The following is a 26,647-nucleotide window of genomic DNA, read 5'->3' on the forward strand; positions in this document are numbered from 1 at the left end:
TTTCCTTTTAATTACATGTTTTTATGATTATACTCATCTTAATTCCTCAAGGGGAGATTGTATAAATTTAGTTTGTGCTGCACACGCCACGGATAGCCAAATCACACTCATGAAGGCATGCAAGGAGAGATGTCAGCGTGGAAGGGGTGCAAACAGAGGTGCACCTTTTGAATTGGGCAGGGGGGACGCTGCCTTGCTCGACAGCACCTCACCAGTAGTAAACTAGTATCTCTCCAACAAGTACTTGGTATTTTTATGCTATGGCATTCAAATAAAATTAGTCACACGTTCACTCTTTAATTTTAATGGGGGATGTTTTGCATTGATGTGTGCGTTAGACCAGAATTGAATTGTCAATCATTTTAACACAATCGGACAAGTCGGCATGAAGCTGCACTCCCTCTTGGGAGACATTGAAAGACATATTTTCGTAGCCCAAACCTTTGAGCACATTTGACAAAATGACCTATTTTTGAAAAATCCTCTTTTGTCCCTCAATGCCATGCCGACTACAATAACTTTCCATTTGTGTGTCTTTGGAGGTGCCAATCCTTCCACAGTAAAGGAAATTGTGAGAGGGAAGTGTCACTCCGCTGCTATGGGACCAACTCAAAGTGCTCACAAATACTCTTTGTTGTTGTCATTGACCTCAGTTTGAGCTTTCATTGTGCGCTTCTAACTCAAGGAGGTTGTTTTTCTATTTTTTCTTGCAGGGTTATTTTGGCATGCAAGCCATGTATGGCCATTAATTACGTGGATTGTATCGCTTCAAGTGTCGATGTTATGCTAGGATGAGCCGAAAACATGGTAGTTTTGAAGCCACACTCCACTGCTCCATACAGCATTGCATCAATCGCGTTTACTTTATTACCTCCTAAAAATTTGCATGCAGTGTGTTTAAAATATATTAAAATATCTAACTAAAAATACGCACAATTCAAATACTAGCGTGCATAACAAACAAATGCATTCAAATACCTCACAGTATAAATTTTATGCCACATTGTCCTGAGATTAATAGCAGTTGTAATGATCAAAATCATTTATCTTTTTTAATATTCTGTTATGAAACATAAGTACACTTATAAAACAGTATTTAGAAGATCTTTAACAAAAATAACATGTTTAATGAGAAACTATGTTTATCATTGTCATCCATTAAATTTCTGATTTAATCGGAAAAAATATATTTTGGGTTGGGTATTTCTTGATTAGGATCAAAAGAAGAGAAAATGAACTGAACAGAAAATGTTTTACTGTATTTCATCCTGCAAGATATTGCATACAAGGTATGACATGTGGCTTTAAAATGATTGAGATGATGAGGTCGGTGGATGGTTTTACCACCGTCTTTGAGCAAACCACAGTGAGGGACAAGAGACAGACAGGGCGGTAGATGAGTGTAATGTTGTGGAAAAGCAAATAGATGAGTCTGAAACTCATTCGTCAAAGTGCTTCACCAATACAAGACTACGGGCTAATGGGAGTCACCACAACAAGCAGTACAGCAGAGATGTTGGTTGTGTAGCTTCCGAGCAATAACAAAAGCGAACATGCATGTGAACACGCGGCAAATTCTGGTCGACAACATAATGAGAAAACACGGCATGACCTTCACAACAGCAGCGGGGGAGAAAAATAGCCAAGTACAGCATAATGGCTTCTGAAAACCAACATGGAAGTCACGGGAAGTTGACACACTTCACTCTAATGACTAATTGAACACACTCTAATGTTCATTTTCTGAGGTAAAGCAGGGAAAGAAAATCACAAACGACATAATTGCACTGAAATAGCACCTGTCAACATGACATGGTCAGGATTCAGTGCAAAAGCGTGGGAACACGAGGGCGATGGAATAGTTCCATATGGTAAAAATAACGAGCATTTTAAATTAGGAGTTTAATTTTGTGTTGCGGTGTCACATTCAATTAATGTATAGTTTAATGAACAGGCAAAGCGTCAATGGGGAAGACCCAACCTCATTCCCAACAATCTTGATGACAAGGGAAATAGTCCACACATTTGTTGTGCGGTACAGCTTCACAAGTATATGGAAATTGAATTGTATCATCTTCACAGCTTCTTAGCTTTTATTTTGCTGCCTCTCAGTTTTCAACAATCGTCTATTTATAAAAGCAAAACGCTCTCATTCTCAGTCACGTCTCAAAGCTGTGGCACGACTTCCTTTGTGTTTCTTGACAGGCTCCTCATGCTAGCAGTTAGCCATTGTTAGCTAGCACGGTCTGACAGATGACCGTTCTACTGTTAACCGGTAGAACTAGACATTCAAAATGAAAAGGCAGCTGAGCTGAAACAAAGCCTGTCAGGTGTGTGTGAGCCTCCAATGTGTGTGTGCGCTCATTGGAAAATCATCTTAAAGTTGCATTATCCTCACCAGCTGGACTGACAATGTGGGACAGCACAGCACATGGGAGAAATAATACTGTATATTTATTATATACACTTATCTATATTAAAAAAAATAATAATTAAAAAACGCCAATGGCAGAAAATACCAAAACAAATGTTGTGTTAGGGTTGGGAATTCAATTTTTTTTCTTTCAATTTATAATACAGTATTCATTTTTATTTGTTTTTTTTTTTCAGTTAGGGTCGTGGGGTTTGCACTTAGGCCAATGGCTAAGCTTTATTTCAATTTAAAATATGCTGTACTATTTTTTCCCCTCCTAGTAAATCACTTTTAGCCCCAAGCATTTTTTGTAGCAATCAATCCGAACCAGGTTGCACACATCATACATCACTAACGGTCCAGCGGGAAATAATCCAACTTAAATGTCTGAAAAATAAAATTTATAAATTACAACTGCCAGCGACGTATCTTGAAAGGAAAACAATTTAATGCTCATTCCTTCGATGGGAGAAGGTACAATAAGCTTTTGTATCCACCCGTTGCCATTCATACAATCACAACTTTTTGGGACAATATCTGCTTTGCGTTCATTCAAGAGTCTCAGATTTCACAATGGGTAAGTATTTTTTTTCCCAATATAGTCATCATCATTATGACAGAATTCACACTTCTTGTGATATTTTTGTTTGGATCACAATTTTTTTTTCAGTGGCTCACTATTGAAAGTCACTCGCTGTCATTCCCTGCCAGCCCAGGTAAAAAAAATAATTTTTGGCTTCTATGCCTGTCAATGACATTGAATGATGGACTCCACTGAATCAATGGGCTTAATCCTAAAGCCCAACAACTGCAAAAGAGGAGCTGACAGGAGAGAGGAAGGTGCCTATAGAATGCCGACAGAAGATGCCTTTCATGCAAGCACAAGTGTCACTCTGCTCTCACTTTACATTGTGCCAGTTCGGCGTTTGGTGATTTGAAGATACAACGGTACTTGTCACTTGTGACCAAAAGGTAGAGTGTTTTAGGTGCGTATTATGTTTTTTTACGTATTACATAACATAATTGGTTGATTTTCATTGATACTTGTGTACTGTATACGGTGCACAAATACAGCCAGCGTCAAGGGACTACTGTGAAGCGTTTTCTATTTGCAACTGCAATTTTGTACCATACTATATCAAGGCATAGTATTGTGTTACAGTATTGACATTTTTTGCATGGTATGTGTTCAATTAGTTTGGCATATTTTCCATTTAATTTTTTTGCTGCACCACCGTTTTTAGACATAATTTTTGAATGTGCAATTTGCCCATGTAACCCTTAAACCAAAACATTGATATTATGTCATTATTATGTTATTACTATATAGTATGTATTGTTATAGTATGTATTGTGAGTGCAGCATTGCAAAAGGCACGGTGGCAATGCACAAGAAGTAAACTAGTCTCTCAAGCTTCCATCTTTTTCATCCACGGCAACCCTCTGTCACCCCATAATGCGATTTTATGAAGCGCTAACATTGAGCGGCAAATTTGTCATATAATTTGTATGATTGAGTTTATATTTAAAATATAGAATTTTATTTCCAGCGACATCCCATTTGTGCCAGAAGTAGCATAACAGCCCCAGAATGTAAATGAGCCTTAAGAGTAGACATTTTGTTCTTTTCCTTCAATTGTGCATCAATAAACATACAGCTGATGTGACTTGCCAAAAATCTCACCTTTTGTTTTGTGCCATGTCACCATGTAGTATGGCGAATTTGAGTCTTATCGCTTATGACTGACTGTTTTTTTCCCTTTCTTTTTTTAAAGGAAATTTGTTGGCACATTAGTGAGATGGTCATCCATATACAGTAGCTCACATACGGGCATACATGAATACACACAACAAAAGTACACATGAACCAGCTTGGCATGTGCGAGTTGAGTCAGAAGGAACATGAACACGTGACGCTACAGCAAGCGAATGTTCTGCTCCATATGTGCTTTCCCTCTCCTCTCTCTCTCTCTCCCTCGAAGTCCTTTTCATTGAGCCATCTGGACATCATTGCTCTTCATTCCCTTCTTCATTTTCTCCCTACACCAATCCGGACTTCACACATTCTACTCGTATTCTTTCTGTGTGCCTTTTATGTATTTATAGCAGACACAGCTCCCTTTTTGCAATAAATTAGGGCTCAATTGTTTTGCGCTTTTGTGCACATTTCGGTTCTGCCCAAATCACTACTGATTGATTAGCTCATTTCATTTTGAATATGTAGATGGGTAAGGAAAAAGAAATGAGACCAAAATTACTGCTTTATTCACATATACGTACTGTGTCCAAATTTTACTCGAATGAGAGTAGGAACAGGTCACGACATAGTGCAGCAGGTGAAAGTCATTTCCGTTTGTGTGTAATAATAAAGTGCTCATTTTAATCCATTATCGTTCATACATAAAATATGTCAATGCTCTAAAAAAAATAAATCGCAGTACATTATTGCGTATAGGCGATTTTATCATGTGTTTTGGGCCAAGAATGTCAAGTATGTTTGTCGAGTGGATTTCTGTTTCAAAAATGTTTCGATCAGGTGATGTTGTTCATATCTCTCAACTGTGGGCTTGTGAACTCCTTTGAGTCGCTTCTGTGAGGAAGGACTCCACAAATAAACATGACTTGACTTTATGAAAAATTACATAACAGCGTTTGAGACTTTATTCTGTTGAAATCTAATCTTATCTTCAAGACTTTTTCTCCTCACTAGGCTGGTGGACGTGCTAGACTCTAGCAGCTAGAGCCTATCCCAGGTGACTTGAGGCGAGAGCAACCAGGCCTGGTCGCCAGACAATTGCGCAACATAAAAAAGACAAAACTATAGTGTTATTAGACATCAAAATGTACTTCAGTGCATCCATTGGCAATGTGGGTGATATTTATTTTCCCGACAGTTTGTCAGACTTTATTTTCAATGGTTACAATGATACGTTTTTTTTTTTTTTTAATGAATGGCCTTTACATCAATCTGTTCCTTCCACTCACCTTCCTCTTGTTCTTTGAACTTTAGAAAGCGGTCCATTCGATAGCATCATTCCCCTTTTTCCTGTGTTCCCTTTCTGCTCTCTTTATATCTCCATCGCTCCCCTCCATTTTTACATCTTTGCACTTTGGACTGCACATGCCCCATAATGTGGCAGAGAGGTGGAGTCACTTACAGGGTGCTTGTGATTGGTTGACAATCAGCGGTGCGGAGGAAGTGAGGCTATGCACATTGCAGTCTGACACAGTGGCAACGGGGTTCTATTGCACATAGAGCCGTTTGTGGCGCATTGCCATTTCTGTTACTTTTGGTGTACTGGTTGTACATGTTTTTTTTTTCTCGGGGTACTCAAGCTTCCTGGATCACGTTAGATTCATCGAAGACTCTAAAAGTGTGATTCTCAATTTGTCATGATCGCTTTTGTTGATTTGGGTTTCATATTGTGCCTTGCGTTCCTATGCGTCGTCTGTCTCGTCATGCTTATTGTGTCCAGCTGTGTTGACCAATCAGCTCCCTCCAACCCTTTGTGTCTTGTCCAGGTGTTCCTTGTTGTCTCGTCAATTTTTTTGTATTTAGTTTCTTGTTTCCTTTTAGTTCTTGTTGGTTCAGTTGTCAATGTCACCTGACAAGTTGTCTGTTCCTCACTGTGTTTTAGTTTTCATAGTCTGGTTGGAGTTATTTTATCACTTTATCCAGGTTGTTTTGTACTTTGATGGGTTTTTTTTATATCCGAGTTTCTTGTTTGCCTTTTAGTTTTCTTCAATTAAATACCCTATAAGTTAGCCCTTGCCTCGCTTCCCTGCATTTGCGTCCCCCCCCCCCCTCTATCCACCAAAACCTCACACAGCTGGTTTGTGTTTGTGTGCACTAAAATCCACTCTGAACATAAATACCTGTTTTGTAGTTATGCTGACAGAAAACATTTTTCAAGACTATTTTCCAAACATCCATCCATTATCGGATTCGCTTCTCCCCATGAGGGTCGCGGGGTTGCTGGAGCCTATCCCAGATGTCTATTTTTCAAACAATACAATTTATTTATTGTTAACATCTAGAAAAGTGGGTCGCGACTTTGTGTGAAATGCGGGTCAGAGGGTAATGACAGTTGGAGCAACCGGTCTCGGGTGTCCAGTCCAGGTACTTATTGCCCAAACTCAGCTGGAATTGGCTCCAGCTCTCAATGTGACCATTATGAGGAAAAGGCTATTCAAAAAAAATATATGAATGGGTGGATTGATAGGCTAAAGTACAATAGCGACATAATTCTCTTTCCATCTCATACTCCTATTCTATGGCCACACAAATGTACTGTAGCTGGGAGGATATGAGTGGAGTGATGGAAAAAAAGAAGAACAGAAGCGTACATTTAAGCATCCTCTCTCCAAAAGGGTACTCAAATGGAGAGAGGGAGGAAGAGTTGATTGTGCAGGCATTGCAAACGATAGACGAAGAGGGGAGGGGGCTGTATAGACAAACACGATATGCACGTGATCATTCTGTTCACATGGCTTCTTATTCCAGCGATATCAATACTTAATGTGATGCGGTGCACGCTACACAAACCTTTATTCCAACACATTTGATATAGAAGCAACACAGTCTGAAATGACTCGGCGGAGCTGTCGGTTTTTAGAAGGCAGCTTAAGCTGTCATCATGCCTCCTCTGAGTCTCTATGTTATATAATGATTGATATGCCATGTTGTCACTCTTATATGTCTCTCGAGGAGTGTCAATCAAACGTGCACACGGCGTGCCCTATGTGTAACATGACTCGACTGTATGCTTGTCCTGTTGCTGAAATTATTTCCGCACATTGTCAGCTTGATTGTGTAACAGCGAGTTTTTTGTTTTTTTAATTGCACCTTACTATACATTTCTGTGAATGCTTGCTTGGGCATTATGTCAAATATATATGAAATGCGCAGAGCTGCAAAATCCTTTATCAGTCATGCAGGCTGGCAGAATGTGCAAGCCAACCTAGCGGTTCTAACCCCGAACATAATAGTACCACTATGACACACATCCTTAAACACACGCCCACGTATTCAAGGCAAGCCCCGTGAAGCATGCGCGCGCACATGCACACGCACACGCGACACGAGAATCACGTGTCCATCACCCCGAGAATAAAACAACTACACAAAACATAATTTTATGAGTGACGTGCGCGAATGCTGCATTTTGTCGGAGACGACAAACACGGAGGTTCGCCTGTGCGTGCGCGTGAGTAAGCGCGGTCGCTTACACGAGCGCGCGCGATCGTTTTTCTGCAGCTCGTCACGCCAAGTCCGTGCAACGCACCACGCAAGTGGGGAAATACTACCATCGCAGCACATGACACTGCCGAATACGACGGCAAATGTTGGAGTTCGGGTGGTGGCTGCCATTGGAAACGCTTTCATTCAATGTCAAATGTATGGTTTAATGTTTTTTTTTTTCTTTAGGGGTGGGGTGGCAGGTAGTTCCACCATGGTAACTCTCACCCTAAACAAGGATTTCCTCCTCATGGAACCTTCCACTTAGTACATGCATTCTTCACTCGTCCCAAAACACACGTCAGGCACCTATTTAGCAGAACCGCTGGCCCTACCTCGTCATCCCCATCCCGGGGCCTCCGATTCCCATTCCTCCGCCGGCAGCCGAGCCATTGACAGGTTTCACGTGCTGTCCTCCCGGCCCTCCCGTCGCGGGTCCTCCGGGCATCACGGAGCCCATCATCCCGGCCTCTCCGGGCTGCCCGCCTCCCTCCATGCTCGCCTCGTTCCCCATCTCGGTCTCGGCTCAGGAGACAGGGGGGCGGTGAAGAGCGGTACCGCGTCCGATCGGTCCGAACTGCCTCTGTTTCTGTGTCGGAGGATGCCCTTTCAATTGATGTGGTCCAAACTGGAATGGACGGGGGTAAAAAAAAAGGGGTGGGGGGGAGAGAAGAGGGAGAGCGAACTCAGCGTTGCTCCTGTATCACCGCCATCGTCTTCATCCTCCTCCTCCTCCCCGTCAGCCTCAGCACCAGTAGGCTGGGTTCTGACGTGTGACGGGAGCGCGCTTAGGCCGTCCAAGCTGGGGGGAATCAAACCAACAGGCGGCGCAGGAGTGCGCAATTGGACTTGAATTACATGTTAGACGAAACGAGAGGTGGCTATTGGCTACTCGGTGAACACATATTTTACTATGTTTAGTACAAGTGTAGATACTTAGAAAAGAAAGATAAAAAAAAGAAAAAAATTAAGTAGACTATACTGATTCGACACCTGTACTCCAGGAAAAATAAAAACAAAAATAAATAAAATGTGTAGGCTGTGAAAATATACTTTGATAGAAAAGTAAACATTATTTTTCTAAATGACAGCTATATAAAATGCTTGTTTTGATAAAGATAAAACTGCACACAAAAGAGTTTCCCTCTTTCATCAATTATTTTATTTTTTTAAATGGCAACTTGTTAAAAACTAGCTTAAGTTGGCTCGGCTGTCATGTGCATCATGTCTGCTTCTAGGTCCAAATTCCGCTTCTCACGTAACAGAAATCATACAATGCATACAATGTCTTCTTTGTGGCTTCAAAATGTCAGGGTCAGATCTTCAATTCACACAATAGCCAAGCTGCATTTCTGCAGCTTGAAATGTTGAAAGAACTGATCATGGTGGAATCTCGCAGGCATTTTCTGATACAACCTTGAAGGCTCAAGCGTACCTCTCACCTGGGCATTATTAGTAGAGTCAATCACTTTGACATGATGGACTCATTGACCCGCCTGCAGGGCCGATTACTTAAAGAGATTAAAAATGAGCAACGTGCCAGCCTTCCACTTCACTCTGAGCGACATAAAACACTGTTGGTCAATTGTAAATGCTTAATTGAATGACTGATGGTTCGCAGCGACCTCATCAGCACTTTCACTGGTCACGTCCTTTTCTTTGAGTTTACTACGAATTCAAATTTTTCCTCTTTGTTCAAGAAAAATACCTTTTCAAACTTTTAAATGCATGCAAATGGAGAGTTCTTCAAATGCAATATTGAATCTAAAGTAAAAAAAAATGGCTCTGTTTCCTCTGCAATGCAAGAAAATAAAGCCTTTCAAAAACTAAATTATCAAAGGAGAAATCACTATATCCAAAATACCAGAACCTAATTTGAACCTTTATTTAATTCTCTTTTCATGTCGACCTTCTCGATATGTCTTAATGAAGTTGACATTTAATTAACGATAGATCCTATTTGACCAGTTGCGGCACAGGAAATCTCGACCCCCCCCCAAAAAGTGTCAGCCTTTGTGTCCTTCAAACAGCTCTCCACAAAGGAGTTAATCTCCAGTGTTTCACCACCCAAATGCAAAATTAATTACAGCAATGTGTGATGTGAAAGATTCTGTTCTTGTCGGCATTGTGTCCACGCCTCAAAGGAGCGCTTTTGCTGGCTGGCAGCAGCAGACGAAAGTATAAAACTTTATTCAACTACAATAAGACACGGGTGAAAGAACTGAGGGCTGAAGCTATGAAATTGAAGGAAAGAGAGATTTTTAAAAAATTAAAGTGAAGTAGGGAAACACGTATCATGTATGAGGATAAAAGTTTGGTCTGATGTAACTGTGATGGAGCAACAATCATTGGAAAAAAAACATGAGTGTGTGCTCAATTTAGTCGGATTTCTTACGTAAAAATTAAACATAAAATAGAAGAAAATGTACCAATTTTTCCATCCTTCCATCCCAAATTGCAAAAATAATGAGTAAAAACCCTAAATCAGTGATTCTCATAGTGTAGTATGAGTCGTGCACTCGTGGAAGTCTGGTTATCATACTCAAAAGAAAAGAATCACAAAATTAAATATTAATCCAGTACATTATATTTGTTACAAATTCATTACACTGCATGGTTATTTATTTGACGCTTTCACAATAGCTGCAACTGTAACAAAGCGCTTTGTAGAACAGTTAACATGAAATAATACAACAGAACACATAACTTACAGTAAATATTGAATATAATTCAAAATGTAAAAATTATTCCTACATCTGCCTTGTTGTTTGAAGCGGTTATAGCAGAATGCAGCAGGTATATTTAAATTTGACATTCGATACATTTGAATGTGATCATTTGTTTCACACTAGAGTTGTTTCGCGGGCCGCATGTGGCCCCCGGACCATAGTTTGCCCACGCCTGGTCTATATCAATGAGATGATTTGATTTGATGCATTTCAATCTTTATAATCAAAAATATTTTTTTTTTCTGAAATTCAAGCATAGTGTAGTTGTTTCCGCAACATGTTTGTATTATTTCCACCACATCTGTTTCTCAGCATAACTCACTATTTAAAAAAAATTGTAAAAATAGTCTCATGTGTGTTCTGATTGAGTCGAACAGAGGCGACTTCTTGGTTGCTTTGGACTTCAATATATAATTACACTCTTTAGCATGATCAAAGTGCTACAAGAGGGCTAGTTTCTAAGATGCAGGACTAGTTAGCGACCCAGATTACCAAAATTCGACATATCGTGACATCACAGAATGTGGCAATATTGCAATTCCAGCTGTTATGCAATTCAAAACTTCAACTTCCAATAAAACATGTTGAATGTGCTTGTATGAAACAAGCAGTGGTTCTACATTTAAACCTCTCCTCACTTAACCGTGCTTGGCAACAATGACTTGGGCCCATTACTTTCATTCTTGTCAAAAAACGATGGTGTCATTTTTTTTCCATTTAATAGCTCTCTGAATTCTTGTCAGGGGATGACTCCCATGACCCAGATCAGTCAGTGTTTCACTGAAGCGGCACTGAAGCGCTAATAAGGACAGTAAGAGTAACATCTCATGTCTTGGCCTTTAACTGCATGGAACCGTTGGACTTTTGTTTCCCTTACGCACAGAGATTGTGTAATGTTACCATAAAGCCCAAGACAACATTATGCTGTCTTTCCACCTCTGTGCTCTCCTGGTGATAGAAACTAGAACTACGGGAAGCAAGTACAGAAAGAAGAGACCATCAAGAAAAGCTTTGATGCAGACTCTTTCAACTTCAGTGAGTTCTGGCCATTTAACCATTGAATGGCAAATTTCAACTTGAATTCACTTTTTTTTTTAAATACACATGGATCAATCCTGTGAATTAATTAGATGGATAGATGTAATGATGTGGCCTTTGAGGCTGATTGGCACCATCTAGTGCATAAACGTGGTTTACACAGTTTGAATTTTAGTCATTTCATGTTCCTTGCATTTGAATTGCATTCAGTCATCATTATTCAAAGCATGGTCAGGGCCCAGGATGAGTTCATGTTAGCTGCACACACACATGATGAATGAAGGATTTGGTTGGAGGTAGCAATACTGTGAACCAAGCGTTGGCATGTACACGTGGTTCAGCTCGATTTTTAAATTTCTCCTTTAGCTATCGCAAGACGGATAAAGGCAGACATAAAAGATGAGGAAATACAGAAGCCAGTCTAAACCTGAACGCTTTCAATTTCCTGAGCAGCCAGTGGCGTCCATCTCTTCTGTTGCTCCACAGATATCTAATCAATAACACAGCGTTCGGATAGGAAAACATCCATACTTAATCTGCTCTGTCATTTAATGCTATTTTCTGCTCTTGAGGGTCTGGTTGCAGGGACACTATGATATAAATCTATTGGTTTAGATGTACTGCTTTGATAGCGAGTTGAACGTCAGAAACAAATGAAAAAAGAATAACAGACAGTTGGGAGAGAAGTAGAGAGTATAGCTGCAGATGGCAAATCAACTGCAACAAAAGACAGGACAACAATTATGAACTATATCAATTAGTTGAGTGTGTGTGTACTATTGGGATTCAATCGGAATAGAATTATGAATGTAGGCCTACAGTACAGGATGTGGGTGGAGAATGGCAGCAACAGAACCTCGAGTGGTCATCAGTCAGTCACAGGCCTCATAAACAGGTTTTCGCACTCACGTTCAGACTAATGGACAATGTCGTGTTTAATTGTGTTTTGGGGATGTGAGAGGAAGTCGGAGCACCCGGAAAAAAAGAAAAGCACAGGGACAACAAGTAAAATCCACACAGGGTGGCCAGAGCTGAAATCCAGACTGTGAGGCAGCTGCCACAGTAACATGTTGAAAATCCCATTTGGACACCATGTGACTGTGGCAACAATAAGAATGTATAACTACTGAGGCGGTTAGCCCATTTACTGTACATATTTTGTCACTGAGAAAAAAAAAGTATGTATCTAGTTATAAAAATCATAAACCGCAAAACAAAACACAAATAAAAAGCAATATGTCCTTGGTCACACTTGTCTCGTTCAAATGTTCCGAGACTCTGTTATGTAAGTAACTGTACACATTTTGTCCACTAGATGGCGATGTCTGAATGCTAGAGCAGTAAGTGGAAGCTCGACAAAGGTGAAACCTGTTCCAGTATTTTCGATTCAAGTGCAGTCCAGGGCTTCTACTGCACTATTTGTTTATTGTCGAGTCTCTTGCAGTTTGCTGGGATGCCAGTCATCTCATCCCAATGGTGTGTTTTTTATCTTGAGATTTAGATCACAAATGTTACACTTGCACCTACAAAATACGTTTACAATAAAAAGCATGTAACCCTGTGACAAGTACCTACAATCTACAGGTAGGGTGAGTCAGGGTGCGGTCACAAGCTTATTTCGCTCTATTGTGTATTTTTTGCTGCAGTCAGGGATAAAAAAAAAAAGATAATAAATGACAGTAAAGCAGCGTATGTAAATAATACCTACTCATGTAGTGTCCAAGGTTCCTCTAGACTGGCACTGACACTACACTGCCTCGTTCCCAAAGTTAGATAGGGTAGCATCCAACTAATCCATGACCCTAGTAACAAGATGGGTCGGTGGGTGGATGCTGTTTAGTCATAGAAAACCACATCTATGCCCACTCGAGTGTGTGAGCTGTACGGTATGACGTCAGAGCCATCTGCCTGCGTAAACGTTTCTGGCCATGCGAGGGCATTAGTCCACTTTGTAAATAGTTAAATACAATATCAACAATACATAATTTATGATTAAAGTAATTGCTCGCCATCCCAAATGAGACACAGATTTCCGAACAGGCTTGCTCGCAGCCGTGCCACGATTGAGGGAGAAATCGGAGAGATAAGATAAGTGGGAGACCATGCAAAATGCACAGGAAGGCCTGAGCTGAGATTTGAACCCTGAACCTCAAAACCTGAGGCGGACGTGATAACCACTAGTTTTCCATGCTGCCCGTGGAAAACTCTCTCCTTGAAAATAAATGGCATGAAAATACTTTAAAAAAATGGAAACACGGTGATAAACTAAATTAATCCAAATCGAACATTTACTTGTCCTTATTTCTGAACACGCACGCACAATTGTGAATAAGATCGAAAATGAGATTCAGTATGGTAACTAACAATAGTCACATTCGGCCAATAAAAGTAACGGAAGCATGTCACCATGTGGCTTCGGTGCTGGTCTTTGGTTGCTCGTGCACTTCCGGAACTTTCGTCCCGGTGATTGAGTGCAGGGCAGGGAGGACGAGGGCTGCCCTGCCTCTTCTGGTAACAACAAACTGATGAATGACTGAAAGCCCACAAGCCTCCCAGATCTGCATGTCGTTACACTTGCACGCCCTTCTTTGTGTGCTCGTCTTTTGTTTGGAGCAGAATTGCAGCAGACCAGCAGCGGGAGGGCAGGTGAGAGACGTTTCCCCGTATGCAAGCACTTCTATTCGGCTTGTTTTGTCTGCGCGTGTGCGCGCGGTTGTGTGGACTGGGGAGTCTTTTAGGTTGCAGACAATAGCGGCTGCCACCTCGGCGCCCTCAGTCCGCGGTGCAATGATGCAGCTTCCCTTTTGGGTTATGAAACAAGCGAGCACGCTGCTTTTCTTTTTCTTTATCTATTTCTCTGTTTGTAAGCTTTTTTTTTTTTTTTCATAACACGCTTGTGTGTGCGCCGTTTTTATCGCCTCCCTTTAGTAATGTCTGCCATATTACCTAACAGGCTCCTGAGGGCCCAACAAAATGAGGTACAAGTCTACGTTGGATCCCTCGTGTTGCTATTAATTGAATAACATTGATGACTTTTTCCCCGACTCAACTTAAATTTGGGTCAAACTTTTTCGGCATGTTGCCAACTGAGTGCACAGCGAACATTGGACGAGCGCTTTCCAGTTTCGTTTCAGTTTGCATTAACTCTTCCGTTTAAAGCAAAACCTTATGCCGTGTGATTTTTCAATTTCATTATGGATGATGTATGTGGAGAGCAGGACAGAGCGCTAGTGTTTTTTCAGGTCTGCCTCACTATTCTGAAGTTTGGGCTTTAAAACTATGCTCCGTCCTTCCAGGGTGGAGTTTGCTTCTCCTGTTCTTACGTTTGGGTTCTCTGGCTTCCTGACACTTTCCAAAAACATGCATGACTAACTCGAGGGTTTTCAAATATGGCCTGAGGGTTACATGAGGTCCACTTTGTTACATCTTCGAGTGTACTTTTTTTTTTTTGCATTAATTTAGCTGTTTCTTCACCTAAAATTTGCAGATTAAAATGTACCTTTTCCGTTTTGGTTTTCAATTAATTTATCTAATTAAATTGTGCATTAATTGCTTAGTATATTGTAAATAATACAAATGTATGTATACAATGGAACCTTCGAAACATCATTACCTCCATGTGTTTTGCACCGTAGGTAGTCTTTGCTTTGTTTGGCTGTAAATCAGCAAACAAACAAGTACCTGAAATTATAGAAGAGGTTGTGAAAACAACTGTTAATTGTGGTAATAATTGTCATATATGAGCCACTGATGGTGTAGTGGTACACTCGCGTGACTTGTGTGCAGGCAGCGTGGGATCGGTTTCCACTCTGTGTCGGTGTCTGTGACTGGCTGGGGACCAGTTTGGGGTGTAGCCCGCATCTCGCCTGGCTTCAGCTAGATAGGCTCCCGTGACCCTATACAGGATTAGCGGTGTGGATGATGACATGACGTTGCCTTTTCTGAAAGTCTTTTATTTTGGTGAGTGTCACAGTTAGCACACCAGGATGTGAAGTTTATCAGCAGACCTGAAATCTTGTTGTTTCTGACCAAGGTAAACGTAACTTTGCCCTGGGGATGGAATGCAAAACTTAACATTCCATTCATTTCAATGTGAAACATTGCTTCAGCTGTGCAAACGTGCTAGAGTGTTGTAAAATTCACAATTGAAATCCAGCAAGTTGTGCGAAAAGTACTGAAAAAACAACCAGCAGTTGGATGTGCCGTCAAAATTTTAAGAAAAGTCAAAATTAGGCTCACCTGTGGAAGTTATAATGCTTTTTATAAGTTGTTGCTTTTGTTGTCAGAAGTTTTAAAGGTTACCAAAACCTCTGATTTATGTACTTTTTGGCATCCTTTCATTGGGCCAGACGCTCTGCAGTCTTTGTTGAAACTAAATTTGGCTTTAAACTCAAATAAATGACATGCGGGCGTTCAGCGGATACCTCGCCTCTTCCTCAATCACTCGAGTGTGTTCCTGTTAAAAAGCTCAGCAGGTGGCTGACTACCCGAAGCACGCGCCGACAATGGCACAGGAGAGATGGAAGAAGGATGTCAAAGCTCGATTGCGGCTGACGTTGGGTGACATTTCATTGGCACAATGATATCTAGCAGATTCATTAGACTGAATGTTGGAGGTGTCGCTTCATTTTCATGGAGGCAATTCGTGAGATGTTGAACATAAAGAAGCATTGTGAAGTCAGATCTTAGAATGTGGGACCACTTTCTGATTTAAAACAACAAGAGGGACGTGATGATGCTGAGTGCTGACGGATATTTTTCTATTACGATTTAGCAACTGAGATAAAATGATACACTGGGAGGAGCTCATTTGTATGTTATTAGTTTGTATTATTTCTATATTCTTGTACTTTATAACAAACAAGGCTTTGTTCAGGGGATGAGGAGTGTTTTTTTTGTATTTTGGGATGGGTAGAGAGAAATTGAGGGAATGGCTAGGAGTGCTACTTAGATTACATCATATAATGATGTATGACACTGCAACGCGACACAGGATGGGCAGATGATCGGTTGCTCTGGCTACGACAACTGATGAGGTCGAGGGACACTCAAGAGCGAGAGGAACTTTAACTTTTTGTTCTTGTATACAAGTCCATGAGGGGATTTCACCCCATGGCTGGACTTGCGCTCCTGTCGTCCATTACCAGCAATGGTGGGCGTTTGTCGTCCAATAAACGACAGAAAGATGATCTTAATGCATCGGTGCATAACTTTTATGACATTCATTCCCTATGCTCCATAAACTCAACACAAGATTTTTTTTTTCGCTCTCAAATGCTTTTCAAACAGTTGTTCACCGCCATGCAGACACATTTCTGCATTTCTGTCTTCAGGCAGCCTGCCACGCCTTCACGTTTGCGCACTCCAACTGCAAATGCCTGACGAATTTTAATAATAACCTGACATTAGATAACAGGCGCGATAGAAAATGATTGGAATGATGTTAACGTAATCTACTATTTAAATCCAATTCTTTATTGTACCTTTTTTTTCCCATTTTTTTATATATAGGTATTGTACTAAACTTATGATTTTTTTTTGTACGCATGTAAAAGTAGTTTATGAACTGTGACCTGAGTAGTAACGTTTGCCAATTTAAAAGCCACTTGAAGCGGGCACAGTTGCCAGACTCAAATAGAGGCACAACTAATGTTTGAATAAATCACTCAAGTCATTCACCACACACTCACGCACGCACACACGCAAAGTCAAGCGTGCTGCAGCTCGACGCCACAATATAAAACTGGATATTTTTGGTTATGATAAGGCTAAATGATGAGTACAAAAGATAAAGTTAGCAGCGTCTCGGTCAAAAAAAAAGGTCAGACTGATTTAAATTATGTAAAGTGTTTTTTTTGGCATGAGAGGGAAGAAGGTCTGAGCAGTGAGTGGCAAAAGACTTGTTCGACAGGGAAATTGAAGAACGTCATTATTAGTTAAGTAAAGATTAAGTAACGTAGCATCAACGCCATGATTTTATTTTCACACCCTGTTTGTGTCGCTTGGGTAATTGCATCTCCAGTGTAGGTTCAATTTGAAGAAGAAATTAAAAAAAAAACTGTCAAATTTGTTTCGTTGCACTAGAGGGAAATGACTTCTTTCCTCAGTTATAGTTCATTTTCTCTTTTTCTGTAATATTTCATATTGGTTGTTTCACTCACTTTGTGGCCGCAGGAAGGACCAGTTGCTCCTTCTAGGGTTAATAAACACCTATAGGAGACCCTTCCCCTACTTGTGTCCCTTTACGACCCCAAACAACCTCCATGAACCCTTAGAGTCATCAGTGATTGGCTGGAGTGCTGCCAGAAGAGTCCAATCAGAGCATTTTACTTCAATGACTTCTGAGCCCTCCCCCACTTCCGAATGGCCTTGGAGGGTTGACTCAGGGTGCGTGACTTTACCTGCTGCTCATTGTTAACTTTCACAATGCAGATTTTTGGACTGAAACTCAACACGGTGTGTTGACCTAATTTTGGGCATTGTAATGAAAGTCGAATCATAATGAATCAGCATCTTTGCTGTATATAAAGGGAGCCAGAACCGTTGGTTTATTTTGCCACATAAACGTGGCATTTGTGTGGATTAGATTAGAAGACGCTTGAGTTGATCATCTATTTAAAAATATCCTCTGAAGCAAGTCAATGCCGGTCAGCGTTTTTGACTGATCCAAGTCACGTGTGTGCACGTGCATGTTCGCGTGCATGTTCCTTATTCTTTAATGGAGGTTAATCCGACATGAATGTGTACGTCTTACAGGTTCCAAGGTAAAAGTATTTAAAGGGCTGTCTGTGGTTTCAAAATAGACACAGCAGGCTGTGGGTTTATTCACATTTTCTAGGTCAGGTACTTTTAGCGTGGCTTTGGACTAATATAGACAAATGTGCTGACACGTACGTTATAACACATAATCCATTTTCAACTGTAAAGTTGGGTGGTGCCGTTTTACAACAGTTTGGTTTGCTGATTTCTTACTTATATACTCTTATTTTCTACCCTAACTTAACAACTACAGGAAAGTCCTCAGGCAAAATAATAATAATAATAATAATAATAATAAATGGAATAAAATAGTTTTGTTTTTTAAAAAAAAACTTTATTTATTTATTTATTTTTTAATTAAATTTGTGTTTTGGAAAAAGTCGGAAGGATGCTTGTTGTTTGTTGGTCACATTTAAACATAATTTGAAAGTCCAGAGCTAAATCTTAGTGCTTGGTGGGAACCCTTGTGTATTTCAATATTTTCCATCTCCTTCAAGCAATGTGACATTGAACAATTATTTTAGATTTTAGAAGATTCAAGAGAGTGATGGATATCAACAACTAATGAAATGAATGTCTACGCTTACTGTAAATTTACATGAATGCATTTTATTTTTTTTATACTAACATTTAGATGAGTGGCACACAGTTTATGTGGTGAATGGAGATGGATACTGAAATACGCTGAATGTGAGAGGGAACAAGTATAAAGATTTAAAAAGTGCTACTCAAATCTAGCATGTGTAAAAGGGTGAAGGAAAGTCATTAACTTTGTGTGCTTTATAGCATGTCACTTTTGAAGATGAGGTGAATTAGTTTACAGGCATGCTGCCACATCAAATGTGGCGGACATGCTCACGACAAGAAAAGTACTCTGCACGCAATCTATGCCAGAAAAGTTCCCCATGTATGGACTCTATGTATTGATGTCTATGCTTGAATAACGAGAACTGTATTGAATGGTGTAGTTTCAAGTATCCATGGTGTCTAATCCATTATTGAATCCAAAAATGTCTCCACATCTTATTTTTGCCACACAGTTGACTGCTAGCAGAACGTCGTTTGGCTTCTTTTGCATTCATCCGTCTGTATCGGTGAATAGAAGCGACTTTCAAAGTGCACATCGCTTCCCCTTATTAAATAAAAGGGATGGGGAGGATCCGGTAGTTTTTACAAACCCTCCCAGACCATAATTGCCTTACTTAGCTGTTCCACTTTTACTGGTCCCAAACCAGTGTTCCTATCACTAGCTAAACTGTAACATTAGCTTAGCTGTCTGGGGGTTTTGTAATAACAAATGAAGTTGGACGTGTGCCATCCTATTATTGCCGTCATCACAAAATAATACTTTAATTCAAAATAATGATCCTCAGAGTTGCTCCAATGCTGTCGGTGTTTGTGTCGCCATTTCACACCAATGATTGGGTTGCCAGGTTGGCAAGAATGAAACGAAATCCTTCCTATTTGCTTTCCTTCCTAAAAAAGCAAGTTGTGTTAAAATGCAGATTTTCAAACTAGAAACAAGATGATTTGTCAAGTCAAGTGGAGTCATTTAGATGTCAAGTGAAGTCGTTCCCGAGTTTTTGGCAAGCAAGCAAGTCGGAAGGCCTAAAAATAGCAAATCGTGTCCTATAGCTCAAGTTCCCCAGCTCTGGTATTTAAGTTGTATGACTTTTACGAGGGGTTTATGTTGTGTCGACACTTGCACAATAAAGTAGGAATTGAAAACATAATTTCTGCAAGTATTTTTCGGTAATCCAGTGAAAATTGCATGAAATGACACAATTTACTTCAGTAGTTTATGTGTACCCCTAAATATTCTTCTTCCAGCGCTCCGAAACTTTTAAGTTGGGGGCTACTGTTCACCTGGTAAAAATGATCATCTGGGTTAATGCAATAACCAAGCATGAAAATCTGAGAGTGTTTTTGTGAGCGGAAAAACGAGCTTTTGTGATGCAGAAAGAAGGTTGAAATTTAAATCAGCGCAATTGCATAAATATTGTGCTGAGGACAAAAGTAACTTTTGGTGACACTCATAGTGTAAGGTATCACAATTTCCTTTTCACTCTACAAAGTCTTCGATAGGATGATGCAACTCCTTATTCCCAGGCTAATACTCAACACAGCATTTGTGAGCGTCACTTTCTCTGTCGTATGCACATTTTTACAGAAATAATTCACTTTGGATCTATCTCGCAATCATGTGTGCATCGACAATAGCAGGGATTCACTATTGTGTAATTCTCTTACACAAGCCAGGGGATGTGATTTGAAAGTTGTAAGCCAACCTATCACATCAGGCCTTGTTATACAATGCATTTCATGAGCACCAATTCAAACTTAGGAGGTTTTTGCCATGAGTGGGGTGGGGGTGGGAGGTGAAATTTCTTTCGTGACTATAATTTTTAACGAGATGTTTCCTGGTACTTTTGACGTGGCCACCTTGGGATGCGACAGGAAGGAAAACTGAATAAAATGAGGACATGCATGGTCGACGGTTACTTGTGTGGCACATCCTTGTAGCTTGACACACACCTTTATATAACTTTATTTTCTAGTAAGCTGAACAGTGACATTATTAGCCAGATCTTATGTAAGCAGTCTTATGCAAGCAGCTGTGTTCACACCCCCCCCTTAATCATTTCTTTTATTTCCCTCCCCACTTTCTCTTTCATGTGTTTACCTTGTTTGCTCAGAGGACTTCAATAATAACTTAAGTAGGAACATTTTTATCATCTCAACTACATTGTAGAGCATCAATGTTTAACAGGAATGTGTGTTACAAAATGTTTCTGTAATTTCAAAACTCCATACGTGTTCTGTCGTCAATTGTAGACAAGCATAATAAAATGAACTGGAGCAAATCTTGCAATATTTAAAGAATGCCGATTTTGGATTCGTGAGCATGTTTGTATATACAAAGTATGTCCCGGGATTGGTCAGCATTTCAGTCTCGGAAGTTCTCATGTCAATCACTTCGGCAGCACCACTGATACTTCACGATGTGTTGCGAAAAGTGAACATGCCGCCTCAAATTTTACAAAAAAAAAAGGTAGAAATGATTATGTTCCCAATATTGAGTAAAACGAAACGGCTTAACACATCTTCTGGAAATCATTTTAATTAACATTTCATTTTTATTTCAAATTTCACTCAGTGTACAATCCAATTCTCATCCAGGTTTTGTATTGTAGTTGTAATGTCAGCCAAATGGAATATTTACAACCTCATCATAAAGTCAGCTGCCAGGGTCGACTCGTACTATTGACTAAAAACCATCTATTTGTGGTTGACCAGCACCTCCCCCACTTTCCCATGGCAGGGTGTTTTTTTTCGTTTGTTTGTTTGTTTTTTAGGACAGCAGACAGACAGACCAGAGTGTCCCTCCCTCACCCCAGCTTCTCCATCAAAACCCTGCCCCCACTTCTCTTAATCTTGTCGCTCTGTAGTCTTGCTACTGTGACGTCGTCCGTATTAACTCGCAGTCTGAACCACAAAACTCTGGATGCACCCTCAAGTTCCTAGAATACCTTATTTGGATGGTTCGGAAAACTTTATTTATCCTCACTGGGCAAATGTCCACTAGCCAAGTTTTATAGCAGCATGGTGCTCTGGTGGTTCATACCTCTGGCTCACAGTCAAGAGGTCCTGGGTTTTATACTCGGTTCAGGCCTTCCTGTGTGGAGTTGGCGAATTCGCTCTTGGTACGCTGACTTCCGCAAAATACATTCATGTTAGGTTCATTGGAGACGATGAGTTGGATTTTCCAAAGGTGTGAATGTGAGTGTGAGCAGTATGTGCCCTACGATTGGCAGCTGAACAGACCAACTCCCACCTCTTACCCCAAGTCAGCTGGTGTAGGCTCCAGCTGCCTCGCAATCCTCATGAGGACCAACGGTATACACCATGAGTGGATGGTAAGTTGTTTTACTTTGGTTTCATTTTCCATCCACGTTATGGGTGAAAAACAAGTTTAAATTGCCAGGTTTTATTCTGGCTTTCTTGAGGCTCCGATTGGCTCCGATTTTTTTTCAGCCTTCGCTTGGCAGTATGTGAATGTCTGTTCATGCTTTCCCAGATTTGTTTCAAACGTTGGTGTGAATTGAATTGTTGTTGCTGTTGTTGGTTTATCATCAAATCACAAAAAAAATGAGCATCATTAGTAAAATGTAAAAACGGTGTGTGAACTTCTGTGATGCATGCAGCATAATTAGGTTTCTTATTTTCCTAACATTTATAATAGTCGTACAAATGAAAACACAAAGCTCTTATTTCCTTGGAACGTCAGTTCGCTTAACTCCGCAAACTTCTGCTCTATATTCAACTTTTGCATCAAGCGTTACCAAAGTGCCAGAGAAAAACACGGTCTCGCACAACTTACTGGCATTTCCTGCAATAATTGATTCTTGGCACTCTTTTTGCACTTCACAAAAACACAGCCTGTCAACTGGAAAACTTTAATGTTGAATTCCCTGTCCAAATAGCTAATAGTTAATTTTATGTTTCAGCATGACAAATATGCACATGCATGTTGTTGTAGGAGTTGGAGGCACGCAAAAGTCCTTTTCTTCAAAGCCTTCCCAACCATACTTATGTTACATAAGAACACATAAAGATGATTTAAAGTTGTGCGTGTGTGTTCTTCCCAACTGTACTTCTTAGTCTGTAGCAGCATTGCATCTTCAAAGTTTGTTCTTTGTGGGGGCCAACACCAAATGGAGGTAGAGAAGAATTGAATTTTACACGGATGTGGTCTTATATCCCATTTTTAGTTCCTGTATAAATAAACTCTGCAAAATCAATGAGATGGACACAATGGGAAAAAAATAAAAGTTAATAATAAAAAGTTAATAATCTAATTTCGATTGAATAAAAGTCATTGTCCCTTTCCAGGACATGGTCGTTTGATTAATATTTTAGTGTCCGACTCCTCTTTACTACTTACTGACACGAACTATCGTAATGCTAGTGCTGATGCTAGCTCTAGTATTAGCTCTAGAATCTATGCTCACTCTGTTCATCTAGAACAGGCATGGGCAAACTATGGCCCGGGGGCCACATGAGGTCCATTAAATGTATTAATCTGGCCCGCTGAACTTGAAAATAATTAAATTAATAAATCTTGTTAATGATTTATTTTCTAAATACTGTGGTTTTTCAAAGACATATATATTTTGTTGTAATGCTTTTGTTCACTTTCATTTAAAATTAAATATATTTTTTTTCTCCGATGAGGTGAGGTTACCAAAACATTCCATCCATCTGCTCCTGGTCTGGCCCCTCTGTCAAATTTTAGAACACATTGTGGCCCGCCAATCAAAACCTTTTTTTACACTTATGTTGAATTTTAGACTTGTGCCAAACCAGCGTGTATTTGCCTCTAAATATTTACATACAAGTCATTTTACTTATTTATTCATTTATTATTTTGTTTTTTTACAAATGTAAAAAATGTGACATTCGTCATTTACGGGGAGTGCAGTAGGCTTGGCTTGAAGCTACGAACCTCGACCAATCCACTGTGCTGCCCACGTTTGGTTCAGCCAGGGATTTTCACTTGTCTAATGACAGCATTATGACATTTATTGCACACCTACCACATGCTAGACAATTACTTGGTATGTTATTATATAAAAGCATCTCATATGGTTCAACCCTTGGATTAAAAGGGATCTGGATTGTCTAGTTGGTTTGGATTCATGAAGGTGGTTAAAAAAAATACATTTCCATCTCATTTCCAGTTGTGTAATTGGTTGTGTAATTTGATGAAAGGTATGTTGGCAGGTGATACAGCTTTGTCTTTGTCCCACATATTAATGGGAGTGTTTTTTTTTCTCGTTTTTTTAAGTCTGTTCCTTTTTTAACTGCAGTAGATTAAGTAGTAAAGATAATCTTGCAATGGGGAAATTCCTATCTAGCATATGAAGTGGTAGCTACATACTAATTTGTTGGCATTTTTTTCATGTATTTACAAAAGGATGGCAGGAAGCAAAGAGCCGAATGTAAGTTTGTTTTTTGTTTTTTTGTTGTTTTTTTTAATCCGGTGTCTTGACCTTTGAGTAACACCTAGCAGCCACACAAACAAAACATGAGCAGGATGATTTCTGCTGGTGAAATATTGTTTTAGTTGTGACCTTTTATGATGAACATCAGACATATTTGTTCATTGCCACTTTTGAGGCAAAACACACATTAGACAGCACAACATTGTCTTCCTTGGTATGAAACCTTCTTGAGCATCCTAGTGTGTATATATTTTTTATAGATCATTGTCATGGACTCTTGTTTTTGCTCTCAAACAAAGATTACAACCACACTATTGAGAAAAGCCTGAGAGTGTCATTATCCTTCAGCTGAGAGAGCTTTTAAAGTGCCCGAAAAACTCTTGAGAGCACCTTGCCTCCATTATGCCCAATCACTGGGCAGCTTGGGTGCAGAAAACTGTTCATCATATTTGATATCTGGATGGATGGATACAAACAGACGTCCAATCACATGCTGCCTTCTTTCAGGCATCTTGCGGCGATGCTGAGGTAGCACAACAGGATGTCCGATGAAGAGGAACAGCAGCAGCTGAATGGGTCCAGAGAACAAACAGAAATTTGCTACATCACTGACGAAGAGGCAGAGGACAATGAAGATGATGATGAAGACGGTGAGATATCTGGTGAGTACAAGTGATTACTGACATTTTCAACATATTTAAACTATTGGTCAAGTAACAACAAAGCTGGAAAAACTGATTTTTTTTCCCCCCTCTTCATTAAAAGCCAGTTACCGTGAAAAGACATAATTTCATAGATGCTGCTTCACTTCCTGTGTAATGTGAAGAATGGCAATGTAAAAAAATATATATTCCAGGGTCAAACTGACTAAAACCTACACACTTCAATGTCCTTACATACTCGCATTACATTACCTTTGAAAATAAATACTCTACAGATTGAGTTTTAATAAATGTACCATGATTGCAAGGATGCTGGCTTGCCATTTATGTTGCTGCTTTGCAAGCTGTAAAAAATACCAAGTACTGCTTTCCTATTAGGCATTTTTGACTCAGGGATGCATACATTCTGTCATTTATTTGAAATACACATATCACAAACATTTATCTTCAGTTGGGCACCCACTGTACCTAGCTGGTAACAAGTGCTAATGGGCAGCTATCTGTTACCAGTTAATCGGGTTAGTTTGCGAATGATCCATCATGACGAGGGTATGTTACATTGTCAATTGAGAAGCCGTCCATCTTTTGTATCGCTTCTCCTCACTAGGGTCGCGGGGGGTGCCGGAGCCTATCCCAGCTATCTTCAGGTAGTAGGCGGCAGACATCCTGAACTGGTTGCCAGCCAATTGCAGGGCACACAGAGACGAACAACCATCCGTGCTCACACTCATAGGGGCAATTTAGAGTGTCCAATCGACCTGCCATTCATGTTTTTGGAATGTGGGAGGAAACCGGAGGAAACCCACGCAGGCACGGGGAGAACATGCAAACTCCACACAGGATGGCCGGAGCCGGGATTCAACCCACGCCCGATGCTGACTCTCACTGTGGGGCCAATCGTGCTAACCAGTCGGCCACCATGCCGAATTAAGAAGCCAGAACAGAGAAATTAATATCATTTTTTTTAGAATAATATTCAATATAGCAGAAGCAGAGTCTCACTTGATGACAAACTTAATTGTCACACCTGTGTAAAAAGATGTTAAATGGGTCAAAGGTTAACTTGGATGACCAGTGATAGAATGTCTGGTTGTGTTTAAGTGCTTTGAATGCGAGTCTACTGTCTTCAAGTGAATTCTTTGAAAATGAACCACTCGCACAAAGTTCACCCTTTGGGTGCTGTCTGAACTGAGTTTTTCCCGAGAGATACGCCCTGCTCTCATGTATGACGGCAGCTGTTTGAAGTTTTGTATGACTTTTGAAAAACCTCAGCAGCAAGTTTGAAGTTGCATGGGATCCAAGCACCTGCAAACTGCACCTGAGAACCCAATTCAATTGCACCCACGCACCCCTAATTAAGCAAATCTTAGTTGGATAGATTGAAATGCTTGCAAGCAAACCTCGACTTTGCTACCCATCTCAAAGAAACTCGTCTTCTTCGCAACGTGTTGCATAAATCAATGAATCATCCATTGCTTCTATTAGATGAGTCATGTTTATGTCCGGGCCTGCTAATAGTTGAAGAGAACCTTGCTACGGTTCATTCGGTTTGTTGGATGTGTGGCTGCTTGCGTGTTTTTTGTTTTTTTTTTAATTTCAGTGGCAGATTTTCAAAATTTTGGTCAAATTTGGAATTTTGACATTAGATATTATTTTGCATTTGACTGCATCTTCTGTCTGCATTTATTTAGAATTAAAATAGGTTTTCATGTTTTTTTTACACTCTCACCCAACAATGGGGGTTAAAATCCGGGCATTTCTTTGCAAGGATCCATTTTCTTTGTATCAGTCATGGGTTACTT

General features: G+C 40.1%; 2 protein-coding genes across 6 annotated transcripts in view; one reads left to right on the forward strand and one right to left on the reverse strand.

Moving 5' to 3' along the window:
- bsna (bassoon presynaptic cytomatrix protein a) overlaps window positions 1–8,357 on the reverse strand; it is an 86,092-nt gene extending 77,735 nt beyond the window's left edge. For all 4 annotated transcript variants that reach the window (XM_088289841.1, XM_088289839.1, XM_088289838.1 and 1 more), the window contains exon 1: window positions 7,988–8,357. In XM_088289841.1, the coding sequence (XP_088145967.1) occupies window positions 7,988–8,166 (179 nt within the window). In that variant the 5' untranslated portion in view covers window positions 8,167–8,357. The remainder of the gene's footprint in view (window positions 1–7,987) is intronic.
- Window positions 8,358–13,904: 5,547 nt separating this feature from the next.
- LOC148340155 (helicase ARIP4-like) overlaps window positions 13,905–26,647 on the forward strand; it is a 46,956-nt gene continuing 34,213 nt past the window's right edge. For both annotated transcript variants that reach the window (XM_088289843.1, XM_088289844.1), the window contains exons 1-2: window positions 13,905–14,065; window positions 24,691–24,845. In XM_088289843.1, the coding sequence (XP_088145969.1) occupies window positions 24,725–24,845 (121 nt within the window). In that variant the 5' untranslated portion in view covers window positions 13,905–14,065; window positions 24,691–24,724. The remainder of the gene's footprint in view (window positions 14,066–24,690; window positions 24,846–26,647) is intronic.

The sequence above is a fragment of the Idiotropiscis lumnitzeri genome, chromosome 3 (genome assembly GCF_059441095.1).
Source record: "Idiotropiscis lumnitzeri isolate Australia: NSW breed Sydney's pygmy pipehorse chromosome 3, RoL_Ilum_1.0, whole genome shotgun sequence".
Classification (NCBI taxonomy): Eukaryota; Metazoa; Chordata; class Actinopteri; order Syngnathiformes; family Syngnathidae; genus Idiotropiscis; species Idiotropiscis lumnitzeri.